This window comes from Spodoptera frugiperda, chromosome 1 (assembly GCF_023101765.2).
Source record: "Spodoptera frugiperda isolate SF20-4 chromosome 1, AGI-APGP_CSIRO_Sfru_2.0, whole genome shotgun sequence".
NCBI lineage: Eukaryota > Metazoa > Arthropoda > Insecta > Lepidoptera > Noctuidae > Spodoptera > Spodoptera frugiperda.
The window spans coordinates 6,200,767-6,214,198 of NC_064212.1; the positions used below are offsets into that span (position 1 = coordinate 6,200,767).

Here is a 13,432-nt window from a genome sequence, read left to right on the forward strand (position 1 = left end):
TACTAGTTGTAAAGGCCAGTGAGGCTTGTGGTTTTTAACCGTTCTTTAAAATAAATTGTAGAGCAGACCTATTTGAATAATAAAATATTCTAAAAATTGTAAACAAACAGTATGAAGAGTATCAAGAAAGCTCGATGGATCATCACCAATAAGTATTTAAAGCTTTCAATACAATTTGTGATCTATCATTATGCAATAGAATGCACTCAACCTAATATAATTTACTATATTTCCAGCCCTCTTCTTCTCTTTTTTGGTTTATCATTAAATTTTTAATTTTTAATCTCTTAGTAAAAAAACATGTTGTTAATAACAATAGGAGGGATCAGCTTAAATACAAGATTTGATTGTAGCCATCCTGTCGCTAATGACATCGATGGTTGAGCTTTGCGTGTGGACATTTACCTCAGTGTATTTTCCTTAAGTATGAAAAGGGCGTGTATGGCGAGCATATTATCGACATAACTATAATAACAGTACGACGCGAACTTGCCAATTATTTTTTTGCATTTTTTAATTTTGAACTCGACGCCTATGAAAAGGATTGGCCACAGAAAGCTCTGCATAGAGACGAGTGGAAGGAAGGTAGGGAGGCCTTTGCCCTGCAGTGGGACGATCACGGCTGAAAATAAATAAATAAATAATTTTTTAATTTTGATGTCATAGACTCATAGACCAAGTGAATGAATAGAATAGCGTTTATTTTGTTTTTATACGTCACAAGCACAGACTGAAGTACTGAGTACTGACCCTATTTAGCTGTCACATGTCACATCAACGTCAACGTCATGGTCACGTCACGTCATTAATATTGATCATTTAATTTTAGACGTCGTTGTCGAAGATTAATTAATAAAATATCAATTATTAAAATAGTATAATTCAATTTGTTTGTATTGGATTATAATCTGTTTAACTCTGACATCTAGTGTACAGGGACTGTCTGACAGGAATAAAAAAAAAACGATTCAAAATGTGGAGCGATTCTTTGCTGATCGTATTTATTTCTATATGTACTGCATTTTTAGGTGAAGGTGAGTTATCATTTAGAATAATAAATAATGACAATTATTATCAACTCCAATTACTCACATGATTAACAAATAAAATGTCATTTTTCAGGTCTAACATGGATCCTTGTTTATCGAACAGAAAAATACCAAAAACTTAAGGTTGAGGTTGAACGTCAAAGCAAAAAATGTAAGTTATAAGTACCTAGTTTTGTTAGAATGTATGACTAAATGCAATACCTTATTTTTTATTAACCTATTTACATCTATATTTAAGCTGCATTGATATGACAAACTATACTAATACTAATTAGTAAATAAACTAATAATATTTAACTTAAATAATAATATGAACTATGAATAAAATATAAATGTTAAAAAAATCCTTTTATCTCCAATACTTGATGTTGGTTTTGCAACCTATTAGAAAAAGGTTATTTAAATAAATACCAAATTTGTTCAGATTTAACCTAGTCTAGTAACAATAAGTGTTACTGAAATTAATTTAGCTGAAATATTATATCTGTGAAATTAACATAATTCTCAAAATTACAGTGGAAAAAAGAAAAGAAGCTCATGGGGACTCTTTGGATAAACAACATAAAAAGAAAATTGAGAGAGAAGAAGAACGATTGAAGAATAACAACAGAGATCTTTCTTTAGTCAAGATGAAGTCTATGTTTGCTATTGGTTTTGCATTCACGGCTCTACTTAGCATGTTCAACAGTATGTAAGTGTAATTTTCATTTAAACTGATACTTCCAATATTATATCCATATATTTCTTATTAACTTCATTTGCAATTACAAATCAGCAATGATTCATTGTTACAATGTTAAAAATGTTTTTAAATAGTCAATTTTTTTTTTTCATTGACAAGAATATATTCTTAGATACTGAATGTTTTTATTGTATAGATGGTACACTTAGCCAGAGAGTATAGCTTAGTCCTAATTTATTTCTTATTCTCATTACAGATTTGATGGTAGAGTAGTGGCTAAACTTCCATTCTACCCCATCTCATGGATTCAAGGACTCAGTCACAGAAACCTACCTGGTGATGACTACACAGACTGCTCATTTATCTTCCTATACATATTGTGTACAATGAGCATCAGGTAAATAAATAAATGACAATACTATTACCTCTACATATAAAAAAATTGTAGAAGTGTTTGTAATATATTTATTGTCAATTGTAAAACAAAAACAACATAATTATAAATAAAATTGAAACAAATTCCTCTCATTAATAGCAAATAGAATAACAAAAATATCATTATTTCAGGCAAAACATTCAAAAGCTGCTAGGATTTGCTCCATCTCGTGCTGCATCAAAACAAGGTGGCGCCCTCTTTGCAGCACCTCCAGCTCAATTTAAGTAATGCAGTGCATTTCAATAGTTAAATCAGTTGTGTGAATTTTATATTTAATAATTTATGTTCTAGGTACCTAGATTTTGTTTGAAATAAATAACATGTAAATCATTTCTATTATTTAATTTCATTACAAACTCAAACTTTGACTAGTTAATATACATTGAATTCTATACTTCTTTCATCAATCAATAATCTATCGAAGCCAAACCTAGTTAAGTCTATGGTTGTGTATTGACTGTCAATGACAAGTTCCGATACTGCTCTTCCAATACCTGGTGCATGTTGACATCCTGCAAAAATTAAATATTTCATTAATTTATTGAAACATTTCCCTAGTAAGTTCTGCAAGGAAGTCATTGTATGATATGATGATGATGAAACATTTTCTAAATAAAATAATGGCAGAGGCGATAATAACAATGTTCACTCGGTGCCCCATGCAGTAGGGGGTGATTAATGTTTATAGGAAATATATGCACACAAACCTAGTTTACCAAATCCAGTTGCGAGAATTAAGTTATTATGGTATGGATGTGGACCTATTATTCCACTGTTGTCAAATGTGTTGCAGTCATATTTATCGGTATTGAACTTCTCTAACTGTAATAAAATAAACATTTAAAAATTTATTACAAAACATAAATAAATGTTTTTAATGTACTAACATCAATCCATTCTAGCTTACCTCATCGTTTATGCACATAGGAAAGCGATTTATTAAGGAAGGCTTGATAATATTTTCTAAATACTCTGTTTTTGACATGTTGTTAGAGTCATCTTTCATCAGTGGTAAAGCACCACATAACAAATTACTGCCTAGACCGTTCCTCATTAGCCATAGTCCTGTGGTATCCAAAACAAGTGGAGTTCTTAATCCTGTTTCTACAGCTTTATCTTGTATAGAATAGATATCACTTGTTCTGAAACAAAAACATACAATTATCAGTAAATACATGTAAAGCAATGAACACATTTCTGGGTAGCTGAGAAAAATGACATTGGTTGGCAATTTTCTGAACAGCATGAATAAAGCAGGAAGCATGCACTCCATTATAATATTACTGCAACCACCACCGCTCTGCCAAGAGTGTACGATTGAGAAGATGTACTCCATTATAATATTACATTTGTTACCACTAAATACCATTTTTACCTCACCTTTCTTCAATTGGGAGTGGTATACTTAAAATATTCTCTCCTGTTCCTATTTTCGCCATTCTAGCTATGTGGCCAGAGTCACTACCAGCTGCTAAGATGCAGATAGCAAACTTGAGTGAATGTTCTTCTTGATCCTCAGTTTTGTATATAACTTTATTTATTCTTTCATATCCTCCTGGGGACACACCTTCCATGAGCACATCCTTTTGTTTTTCTAGGTCAAAACCGACCACTTCACCATTCACATAAGTGGCTCCCAGTTCCCTAGATTGTGTTACCATTGATCTCAATAATGCCCAGGTGTTAAATGTACCTTCAGCCTCTGTTGACATGCATCCTGTAAGTTGAATGATAATAATAATAAATAATTAATATATTTCTTTATCGTTTGTATCAGTATTTATCTATTTTCAAATAAATTAGGAATGTATTTCTTACCTAATTTCACATCATGTGTATTTATCCATGGATATTTTTGCTGTATTTCAGATGGTGTTAGAAGAATGTTTTTTACACCAAGTTCATTCAATATTGTAACATTTTGCTCCATTCTCTCTGCATATTGTTCACTTGCCAGTGTTAGGGCACCGGTTGGGATATATTGAATATCCACATCATATCCTAAATGAACATGTATATTCCTTAAAAATTCGACTGAGTATTTTGCAAGTTCAATATTTTCTGGTAGAGAAAAATGTTGGTTCAATGTACCCAAGGATACACTATTTTGTGTATGTCTATACTGAAATTATATAAAAAATTAAAATACAATATTACTAAAATTCTCTTTCAGAATACTTTATGATATATTTCACTTACTGAAAAGTCCTTTTCAAGGACTACTACAGATAAACCATCAGCAGCCCTCTTCTTTAACCAGTAAGCAACTGCAGATCCTATGTAACCTCCACCTATTATAACTATATCGGTGTGCTCTGGATATACTATACTCTTGTCTTTTGAACCAAAATAGGATGGAATGTCTTTTGTTATGATATTCAAAGTCTTTTCGAGAGGATTATTATTTTTGGCATAGTACCGGATACCGGTAACGTTTTTGTTACGCAAAACTGTTCTAAAAAACTGAGGAAGCATTTTATTTTCTTCTAATATTATTTAAAGAGAATTATATACATGCTTATTCAGCAATAGGAACGCAATATAAATAGTGGGCCAACTAAGAATATTGAATTTGCCAGGCTCACTCACGTTACAATTAACTGACAGTACAGTACAGTGACACTTGACAGTGTCAGGTTGACAGCAGTTATTTTGGCTGAAAGGCTGATTATACCATACTTAATTGGTTAAGGATTACCATTCATCGTGGCATCACAACTGAATGGCAAAGCTGCTGCAGTCTTTTGGGCACCCTACTTCGGGTACTACCTGAGAGAAAGATCATCAACGAAGAGAAATGTTTCGAGTGTTAGCTAATTCCCTAAATAAAAATATTCAAAATTAATATTCCTTTTATGTAATGTAGTAATCGAGGCTTGAATAATAATAACCATAGACAGAAAGTACTAAAAAATTAGTCAAAAGGGAACAGAGTACTTTCCCCCCTCTACTCAGCTGTGAAGAGCTGTCAAAAACATCGGAGATACAGATAATGAACGAGAACGAAAGAAAGAAAAAGCAGAAGAAAACAAAAGTTACTGACTATAACATTGCACGTGTTTGCTCAGTGAAATACATTATTCGTATCTCTCGGTGTTAAAAATGCATTTAGATAATATAGCTTATTACTTTATTTGTATAATTTAAATAAACACGATGTCGTAAACAAACTACGGAGTTAATGCGTATTAATGCGTGACATTTCGCGAGTTTTTGTACACGAGTTTTAATTTCATGTAAGTTAAACTTATTTTATATCTACCTAATTTATTTTAAAAGATATAATTCTTCTTATTTATGTCAAAATATTGTAATATATTTGTGTTCCAGTTTATTATCTATTTTACAGAGTTATTCTGTTTGTTATCATTGCTCAGATTGGCTTCATGGTATTTTTTTTATTTACCATTTTAATTTAACATGCAATTGTACTATAACTAATAATCTGAAGTACAAAATATTATTTTAGTTTAGTATTTTATATATCATTAACCCCTTTCAAATATCAAGTATTTTTTACAATATGTACTTACTATTCTCCATGTAACAACAGAGATCTAACAACATGGTATTTTAATGGTACCTAGTATTGAAGTATTTTATTATAGGACTATTAGTTTGGTGTAGACTAGCCCATCTCTGGGTTAGACTAGCTATGAGGGTCAGAGCCTTATCAAGAGTTGGTTTTTAATTTAAGTCTGTGGTTACTAATGTTGTTCTTTTCATATCTTTTAAGGTACAAACTCTAAACATGGATTCAAAATACTCTTCCATGGGTATAGAAAATGGAGTAAAAACAAATGGACTCAAAAGAAAAAATGGTGTTGAACACATAAAAGTGAAGAAGATAAAGTTAGCAAATGAAGGAACAGTAGCAAATAATATTAAAGTAGAAACGAATGGACATAACAATAATAATGTGAAGGAAAATAAGATTGTTAATGAAACACCACAAGACTTGCAAGAAGCACGGAGACAACTGCCCGTGTATATGGTCAGGAACAGGTATGTCAGCTTTAAAACTGTAATTTAGTATAAGTTTGTCTGTAATCTTTTTGTTGCCTGTATTGTAATCTGTTCGAGTCCTTTCATGTATGTTGTGTTATTTTAAACCAACACTAATTTTTTTGTAACAAATATGGCTTATTTTGGGTCGGAATTAAAATTTCTTTGAAAGATTCCTCCTCTGAAATTAAGTATGCACTATTTGAATTGTTTGTATGAAGGATTGTTTGTTTTCTTGGCACTAAAAGGAACGCTATGTCTTTTACAGGCTGCTTGAAGAGATAAAGAAACATGATACAATGATAGTGATTGGTGAAACGGGCAGTGGTAAAACAACACAGATCCCGCAGTTGATACATGAGCAGCGCCTTGAAGGCGCCGGGGCTATAGCAGTGACCCAGCCTCGTAGGGTAGCCGCAATCACTATAGCTCTTAGAGTTGCAGCAGAAATGAATACTGAGATAGGATCCATTGTTGGGTAAGTTTTAAAATTAGATAATATTTTATTATCCTATATCTTAATACCATTTACCACTCGAGATAGGTAGTAGAATTCTACAAAATGCAGAATAGCTTTCTAAAGAAAACATTTTTATAGCAAAGTGAGCTAAGATTGTATTCAGGTTAATAACGAATACTTTTTTAAGGCATTAACCGCCGAGAGAAAACTTTTGAAGGCAAATCCTCCATTAAGCGTCGGTCAACAATGTCCAATGTGGAGGTTTACATGCTAAAGAATGTGGTGGTACCTCGGTATATATTTTATGTCTTATGTGGTAAATAATACTTATGTGTTTAATGGTAATATTCCAGGTACTCAGTAAGATTTGAAGATGTGACTAGTCCAAGAACTAAAGTGAAGTATATGACAGATGGTATGTTGTTAAGAGAGGCGATATTGGATCCCTTGTTGAAGAAGTACTCTGTAGTGGTTCTGGACGAAGCCCACGAGCGCACAGTCAGCACTGATGTGTTATTTGGTATCGTGAAACTAGCACAAAAAGAGAGAAGTGAAAAGAAATTAAATCCTCTAAAGGTGTGTATTTCTCTATAATATCTTTTGCTTATCTCTGTGACCTATAATTTTTAAATAATATTTTTCTTCTCTGTGAACTATAGTCTCAGTTTCTATAATATCTTTTTCTTCTCTGTGGACTATAGTGGCTACAGATAATGCTGCTTTGTATCAGAGGAACATATTTCCATAATTTTAAGCTATGTGTATTTTCCTTTTTTCAGGTAATAGTCATGTCTGCAACAATGGATGTTGATTCTTTCAAAAAGTACTTCAACAACTGTCCTGTAATATATTTAGAAGGTAGAACATACCCAGTCACCATTTATCACTCAAAGATGAAACAAGAGGACTATCAGTTTGCTGCTGTGTGTACCATATTTCAACTTCATGCCACTGCACCTGCAAAGTAAGTATTAATAAATTTAACTATGGTTTTGTAATATGACATTAATTTAAATAACAATGTCTAATATGTTAATTCCTGTTTTCAGCCATGATTTTCTCGTCTTTCTAACGGGACAAGAAGAAATTGAAACAGTCATGTACAACATTAAGCAAATAGCTAAGGTAATTTAATAATTGTTTTGTTTAGTTTAACATATCATATTTGTAATAATATGTTTATTATCTGCAGTTTAAATATCAATGTATTTGCTTTTATGTTAGATCGAAAATTCCAGGAAGCGCCAGGTCCCCCTATTAGAGTATGTCCGCTGTACGCGGGGCTCCCGCCGGCCAAGCAGCTGCAGGTGTGGCGGGACGCGCCGCCCGGGACCAGGAAGATCATACTGGCTACCAACATAGCGGAGGCGTCTGTCACCATACCACGTATCCAGTGCGTCATCGATACTGGAGTTGTAAAAGAAAGGTGCGTTTGCTAAAAATTGTGTATACAATTTATTTTAATATCTTTGTTTTTAATCCCTAAAGGGGTAGGTAAAGCCATCTTTAATGCAATACCTACGTTTAATCAGTTGCAAGGTCCATGTAATAGGAGATTAGCCTATTTTTACTACCTATAATTCCTGACTCCCATGTTTTTATACAGAAATTTTAAAAACAAAGATTTGGTCGATCTGTTATCGTATTATTAGAACTTATGACGGGATATTTACCATGTTTATTCATTTTGGTGAGTTTCCGATATTTCGGCACTGTTGCAAGCTTGCGATAGTGTTAGTGACCATGTCAGTTTAATAACTTATATCTGTTATCGTAATCTTTAAAACCCTGACTTCTTTCTCCTTCAGGTTCTTTTAAAATAATTTGGTGCCTCAACAATTTAAAGTTTTATGATATCTAATGTTAATTATTGTGTATATGTTCAGAACATGGTCTGGCGGCACGGGCGCGGAGCGGTTGTCAGTGCGCGCCACGTCGCAGGCGGCGGGCTGGCAGCGCGCCGGCCGCGCCGGACGGACGCAGGCCGGCACCGCATACAGGCTCTATACTGCCGCCGAGTTCCGGGCTAGACCTATGCATCAGACGCCGGAGATACTAAGGTAACATTTATATACTTTCGGTAATTAATTGGTTAATTAAAATATAAACGGTTTGATTAAAATCAAATCATTAGCCAAATACTGAGTCAATTTTTGACTTCATAAAAACTTCATTCATTCTCTCCTAACTCCAGAGCCTCGCTCATCGGTCAGTTTTTTAATTCATAATTAAACGAAATAAGTCCTTGTTTCTATCTGTATATTTCATAAAACATTGTTTCTGTTTCAGGTGTCCACTAGCATCGACTATGTTGCTTCTTATAGCGGCAGGAGTCGAACCCAGCACGTTTCCTTTGATTGACACGCCACCGCCGGATTCTGTTAAAGCTTCACTGAGTTTACTGAAAGAATTAGGTAAGTTTTTATAACAATTATGTAACATGATACACAAACACATGTGACATGTGTTTAAAACACATGTTACGATTATAATGCAGAAGTTTCAAATGGACTATGGACTGCTATTATTTCTGACACCATGTCTGCAATTCATTTTCATTACTATTGATAATAACACCTTGTCACTATTTCATTAATTTAAACTGATGACGTGTTTATTTCAGGTGCCATTGACAGTGAGGTGAATCCTAAACTGACAGTAATTGGGAAAAAGATGTCGACTTTCCCAATTGAACCAAAATATTCCAAAGTTCTGCTATGCGCACCAGAGTACAATTGTTTGGATGAGGTAAGTACACCGAGATATTTTGATCCTAAACATTAAAAAAAAAAGATTTGTACCAAAATAAATTTTGCGATTTATGTATGGTTATTCGAGAGACCCTAACTAATTTCGTCTCAAACCGGGGCTCTTAATCATAAGCTACATGCTCGGAATAACTTAAGCAGTCACAAATATAATTTTAAATGTTACAAACGTTAGTAAACGAAATTCTATAAAATTTATGCATTTTTAAATATAATTTTGGTATTCTGTTCCAGGCTCTCAGTTTAATAGCAGTGTTATCAAGTGAAAACGTGTTCCATACACCCATGCACAAGAGGGAAGAAGCTATAAAAGTGAAACAAAAGTTCTTATCACCACTGGGAGACCACATTACTCTATTGAATGTGTTTAAAGCTTTCTGCAAAGCTCCTTTGAAAAAGGTTAGTTGTAAAAGTAGACTTCTAACTTGTTTCGTTTGTGATATAAATTCAAGATAATTGAACCGTATTTGATGAATTGAAGTTCATAATAATAATGCTTAATTTGTTTTTCAGCAATGGTGTAAAGAAAATTATTTAAATCACAAGAACTTGACGTATGCGAGTGAGGTTCGACAACAGTTGCTCGCGATCTGCTTGAAATTAAATATGACTGTCACCAGCTGTGGACAGGCGTATGAACAGGTACAGTATCTCTTTCTGTTCTTGAATATACATTCAATATTTGCGTTCTTTGTAAAAGTATTATAAATAATAAATAGGTATTATTTGTTACTACTACTGCCATCAATTTTGTAATTAGTCATCAGTATTATAGAAAATAATAAAATTAGTATAATTTAGACTGAATAGGACACAATCCCAGATTCCAGATATTATTATAGTTAACATAGAACTGAAAAATACTATTAACCTTTTTTCTAAACATATTGTCTTACTTAGATTAGATTTGGGTTCCGGCTCATCAGGGGTTTAAATAACCTTTAAAAATGAATTGTCGGCTGACAGACCTTGTTATATTTCAGGTACTTAAATGTTTACTGTGCGGTTTGTTCACGAACTGCGCGTGGCAGCGCGGCGGCGCGGGCCTGGCGCGGTCGGCGGGGCGCTACGTGACGGCGGGCGGCGCGGCGGCGGCGCTGCACCCCGCGTCGGCGCTGCAGGCGCTGCGCCCGCCGCCGCCCGCGCTGCTCTACACCGAGCTGCTGGCCACGGGCCGCACCTACATGCTCACGGTGTCGGCCATACAGCCGCAGTGGCTGCACCAGGTCGCGCCCGAGTACGCGCGCCGCTGCCGCGCCAACCGGTGACGACGACTTCGCCTGAACATTACGCTAATACTTTGTTCTTTAATTTGTTGCAATGTGATTCTTACGTCAAACTCCATCGCTATCACTACACCGAGCTGTCTACCGTTTTCAGCAATAAAGAATACCACGTGATAAAGATTGTATATTCTTGATTGACTTAACCATCCAAAATTTTATATCGTTGGGACGAGAGGAAAGAGTTTAGTAAAAAACGCAAGTTTGTCATTGATTTTTGAATAAATTGTTTTTATGTAAGAGTAACATTGTCGTTTTTTCAAATGGTACAACAATGCATTTTTATTGATATGTTATTGTTTAAAAAGTTACATTTATTATTTTATGTGTGTGATATAAAAATAAGTTTATAGGTTTATTATGATTTGTTTTAAGATACAGTTTGTTACTTAATACTACACTGCTTTAACCTGCCTACTAAACTGTTTACTGCCATTAAAGTATTGATTTATGTTCTGTGTCTCATATGTCTGTGATTAGTTTGAACAATATTTTGACCGCCACTCGTTTATACAGGACAAATTTAAATGTTTTAATATTAAACATAAATAACGATACTTAACGGACAATTTGTTATGGACCGTGACTTCTAATTTATATGAAGTGCAGAATGCAGCTACATTAGTAAAATTAGGTGAAAAGAAAGAAGGAAGGAAGGAAGATAACTTTCGACCACACATGAATTTGGCACTTTTACGACAGAAGCACGTACCTTTTTTGACGCGGTGGTCAAAAGGCTTGGAATGCAAAAATAGTACAATACTTAGTACACCTGGTTTCTTACCAGGTCTACATTTCCGAATGATTTATATAACATGAATTTGATATATGTTATTCATAAATGTGTAAACATTTTAAATGTAGTTGTAATGCATAATTATTAGGATACCGCCTGGTGCTAAATACGAGGTTTATATTTAAGTTTAAATCTTGATGTTAAATGTTATTAAGTGTAAATAATTGTAACATACCGAATAAACTTATTTGATTTTAAATCTAGTGCTTTTACTTAACAAGTGATGTGAAATGATATTTACACCTATAGAATAATAGTAGTCCAAACAGCTTAGACGAGTTTTTTCAGTGAAGTAAAGCTCTTGTTATTGATTGTTGATTCCATCTTTAGTTTTAAATAAAATATTAATTATTATTTTTTATAATATATAACAGTGTTATCACACGCACATACGTAGAACGTAATCAAAAAGTGAAGAGACAATTTGAAGTTATAAATAAGCGTAGGTAGGTGTTATTACAAATACTTTTATCTCACGAATTAAACTGCACTCGGTACAAATTACAACCTAGGTTCGTAATAAACCTACTTGGTTTGTAAGTTAAGAGTACACTCAGTTTCCCCATTTTGTAGATCTAATTTGCATACTAACAGATCAGATTGTTGCATTCAGATTGAAATGAGATCGTAAAGCAGATTACGTTTATGGTCGTCGTCTCATATTCTTGAATGCTGTGTAAAAGTTTCCATTCCAGCTTCTAATTAAAATAGCTCCTTGCCAAATTTAATTTCCTCTCGCACTTCTTTAAAATTTATTCTGTAATAAGCAGCAATGGAAGTCGTAAAAAAAGGATCCGAGAGAGAAGTGCGGACATTCCCCTCATTAAAATCATTCCAGCTGGAAGCGGAACAATGTTAATTCGATAATTATGTAAATTTTCTCGAAATAATTCATTAAAATTTATGACGTACAGTAGGTGCGTATAAAAGGGATCGAGCGCTTGACTTAAAGATGCTCAGTTTGTTTCTCGAAGCAGTAGAGAACTTCATCCTACGTGAGCTACGCTGACACATAAATATCTACCTCTGTCGGCATCATTATGTAGCAGTAATACTTTCAGTCACTGCACCAACTCTGCAGACCATGCTACGTAATACTTATGATATCAATCAAAAAACAATTACCGTCGTATCATCACACCCTTTTACCTATCTACGAAGGGGTAGGCAGAGGTGAACATTACGGCAATCTTTATCTATCTTTAATATATACCTACTGTTAGGTATAGTTGCTATAAGTTTGCGGCAGAGGTGCGCGGCGCGCGACGTAGGAATTATTCAATATTCTGTTCAGCCGCCTTCATATAAGTTCGCAATTCTAATTTTGCAAGTCAAAATATATGACAACCGGATTCACATATGGGAAACAGGGCTTCCACAATTCATGCGACGTGTACCAATGCTTTTATTCTTTATTCCGCTTGGGTACATGACGTGGAATTTCGATAGCATTTAATGGTAAAAAACAAGGTTGACGTTAAAATGAGCTTATTACTTTTAGGTATTTGTATTTGTTTGCTGTTTATTATTGTAAAAATAAATATAACATAAAAATAAATATAGAGCAAGTTATCTACTGTGTCGTTCCGTGTCTGTGTCTGAGTATAGGTATAACTATAGCTAGCTTGCTAGGTAGGTTTAGGTCGCTAGAAATATTGGCTACAAGTTTTCCATTTGTTATCATTTTGTTATAAATAACTTTTTAAAATTCTCTTGAAACTTGTCGGAACTGATATCGGTATTTCAGGTAGTCTGCAGTGTTCTCTATTATGAGAGCAAAACTTTGCAGTCTTTTACGTCTTATTACTTACAACTCTTCATAAAACTTTATAAGAAAGACAGATGGCTTAGGTTAGTTATGGCTAGTCATTGAAAAAGAATTTTACGTTAGAACGTCAAAAACATTTTGTTTTTCTACGTTTTACTATCAGGTAGAACCTGTATGAATTTAAG

The 13,432-nt window shown here is 33.8% G+C and overlaps 3 protein-coding genes across 3 annotated transcripts; 2 read left to right on the forward strand and 1 right to left on the reverse strand.

The window, feature by feature from the left end:
• The first annotated feature begins 763 nt into the window (after positions 1 to 763).
• LOC118273372 (calcium load-activated calcium channel) lies at positions 764 to 2,497 on the forward strand. Its single transcript, XM_035590308.2, has 5 exons — positions 764 to 1,034; positions 1,123 to 1,200; positions 1,566 to 1,740; positions 1,988 to 2,128; positions 2,299 to 2,497. Exons 1-5 carry the CDS (start codon positions 974 to 976, stop codon positions 2,393 to 2,395), a joined length of 552 nt encoding a protein of 183 aa, XP_035446201.1. The 5' UTR covers positions 764 to 973; the 3' UTR covers positions 2,396 to 2,497.
• LOC118273371 (FAD-dependent oxidoreductase domain-containing protein 1) lies at positions 2,495 to 4,786 on the reverse strand. The gene is made up of 6 exons (XM_050698874.1): positions 4,367 to 4,786; positions 3,986 to 4,289; positions 3,548 to 3,884; positions 3,075 to 3,309; positions 2,875 to 2,989; positions 2,495 to 2,679 (listed from the first exon to the last, which is right to left on the reverse strand). Exons 1-6 carry the CDS (start codon positions 4,640 to 4,642, stop codon positions 2,540 to 2,542), a joined length of 1,407 nt encoding a protein of 468 aa, XP_050554831.1. The 5' UTR covers positions 4,643 to 4,786; the 3' UTR covers positions 2,495 to 2,539.
• A 335-nt stretch (positions 4,787 to 5,121) lies between these two features.
• Positions 5,122 to 11,678, forward strand: LOC126911452 (ATP-dependent RNA helicase DHX33-like). The gene is made up of 13 exons (XM_050698599.1): positions 5,122 to 5,403; positions 5,904 to 6,172; positions 6,441 to 6,650; positions 6,986 to 7,208; positions 7,412 to 7,596; positions 7,682 to 7,757; positions 7,871 to 8,058; positions 8,519 to 8,692; positions 8,922 to 9,046; positions 9,256 to 9,380; positions 9,635 to 9,799; positions 9,914 to 10,042; positions 10,384 to 11,678. Exons 2-13 carry the CDS (start codon positions 5,919 to 5,921, stop codon positions 10,666 to 10,668), a joined length of 2,139 nt encoding a protein of 712 aa, XP_050554556.1. The 5' UTR covers positions 5,122 to 5,403; positions 5,904 to 5,918; the 3' UTR covers positions 10,669 to 11,678.
• Positions 11,679 to 13,432: the final 1,754 nt, after the last annotated feature.

Coding starts and splice junctions, on each gene's coding strand:
- LOC118273372 (XM_035590308.2), top strand. CDS start 974: ATGTGGAGCGATTCTTTGCTGATCGTATTTATTTCTATATGTACTGCA. Junction 1,741..1,987: donor CTTAGCATGTTCAACAGTAT/GTAAGTGTAATT, acceptor TTCTCATTACAG/ATTTGATGGTAGAGTAGTGG. Junction 2,129..2,298: donor TTGTGTACAATGAGCATCAG/GTAAATAAATAA, acceptor TCATTATTTCAG/GCAAAACATTCAAAAGCTGC.
- LOC118273371 (XM_050698874.1), bottom strand. CDS start 4,642: ATGCTTCCTCAGTTTTTTAGAACAGTTTTGCGTAACAAAAACGTTACC. Junction 4,290..4,366: donor TCCTTGAAAAGGACTTTTCA/GTAAGTGAAATA, acceptor ATATAATTTCAG/TATAGACATACACAAAATAG. Junction 3,885..3,985: donor TACACATGATGTGAAATTAG/GTAAGAAATACA, acceptor TTCAACTTACAG/GATGCATGTCAACAGAGGCT.
- LOC126911452 (XM_050698599.1), top strand. CDS start 5,919: ATGGATTCAAAATACTCTTCCATGGGTATAGAAAATGGAGTAAAAACA. Junction 6,651..6,985: donor GAGATAGGATCCATTGTTGG/GTAAGTTTTAAA, acceptor GTAATATTCCAG/GTACTCAGTAAGATTTGAAG. Junction 10,043..10,383: donor GTGGACAGGCGTATGAACAG/GTACAGTATCTC, acceptor GTTATATTTCAG/GTACTTAAATGTTTACTGTG.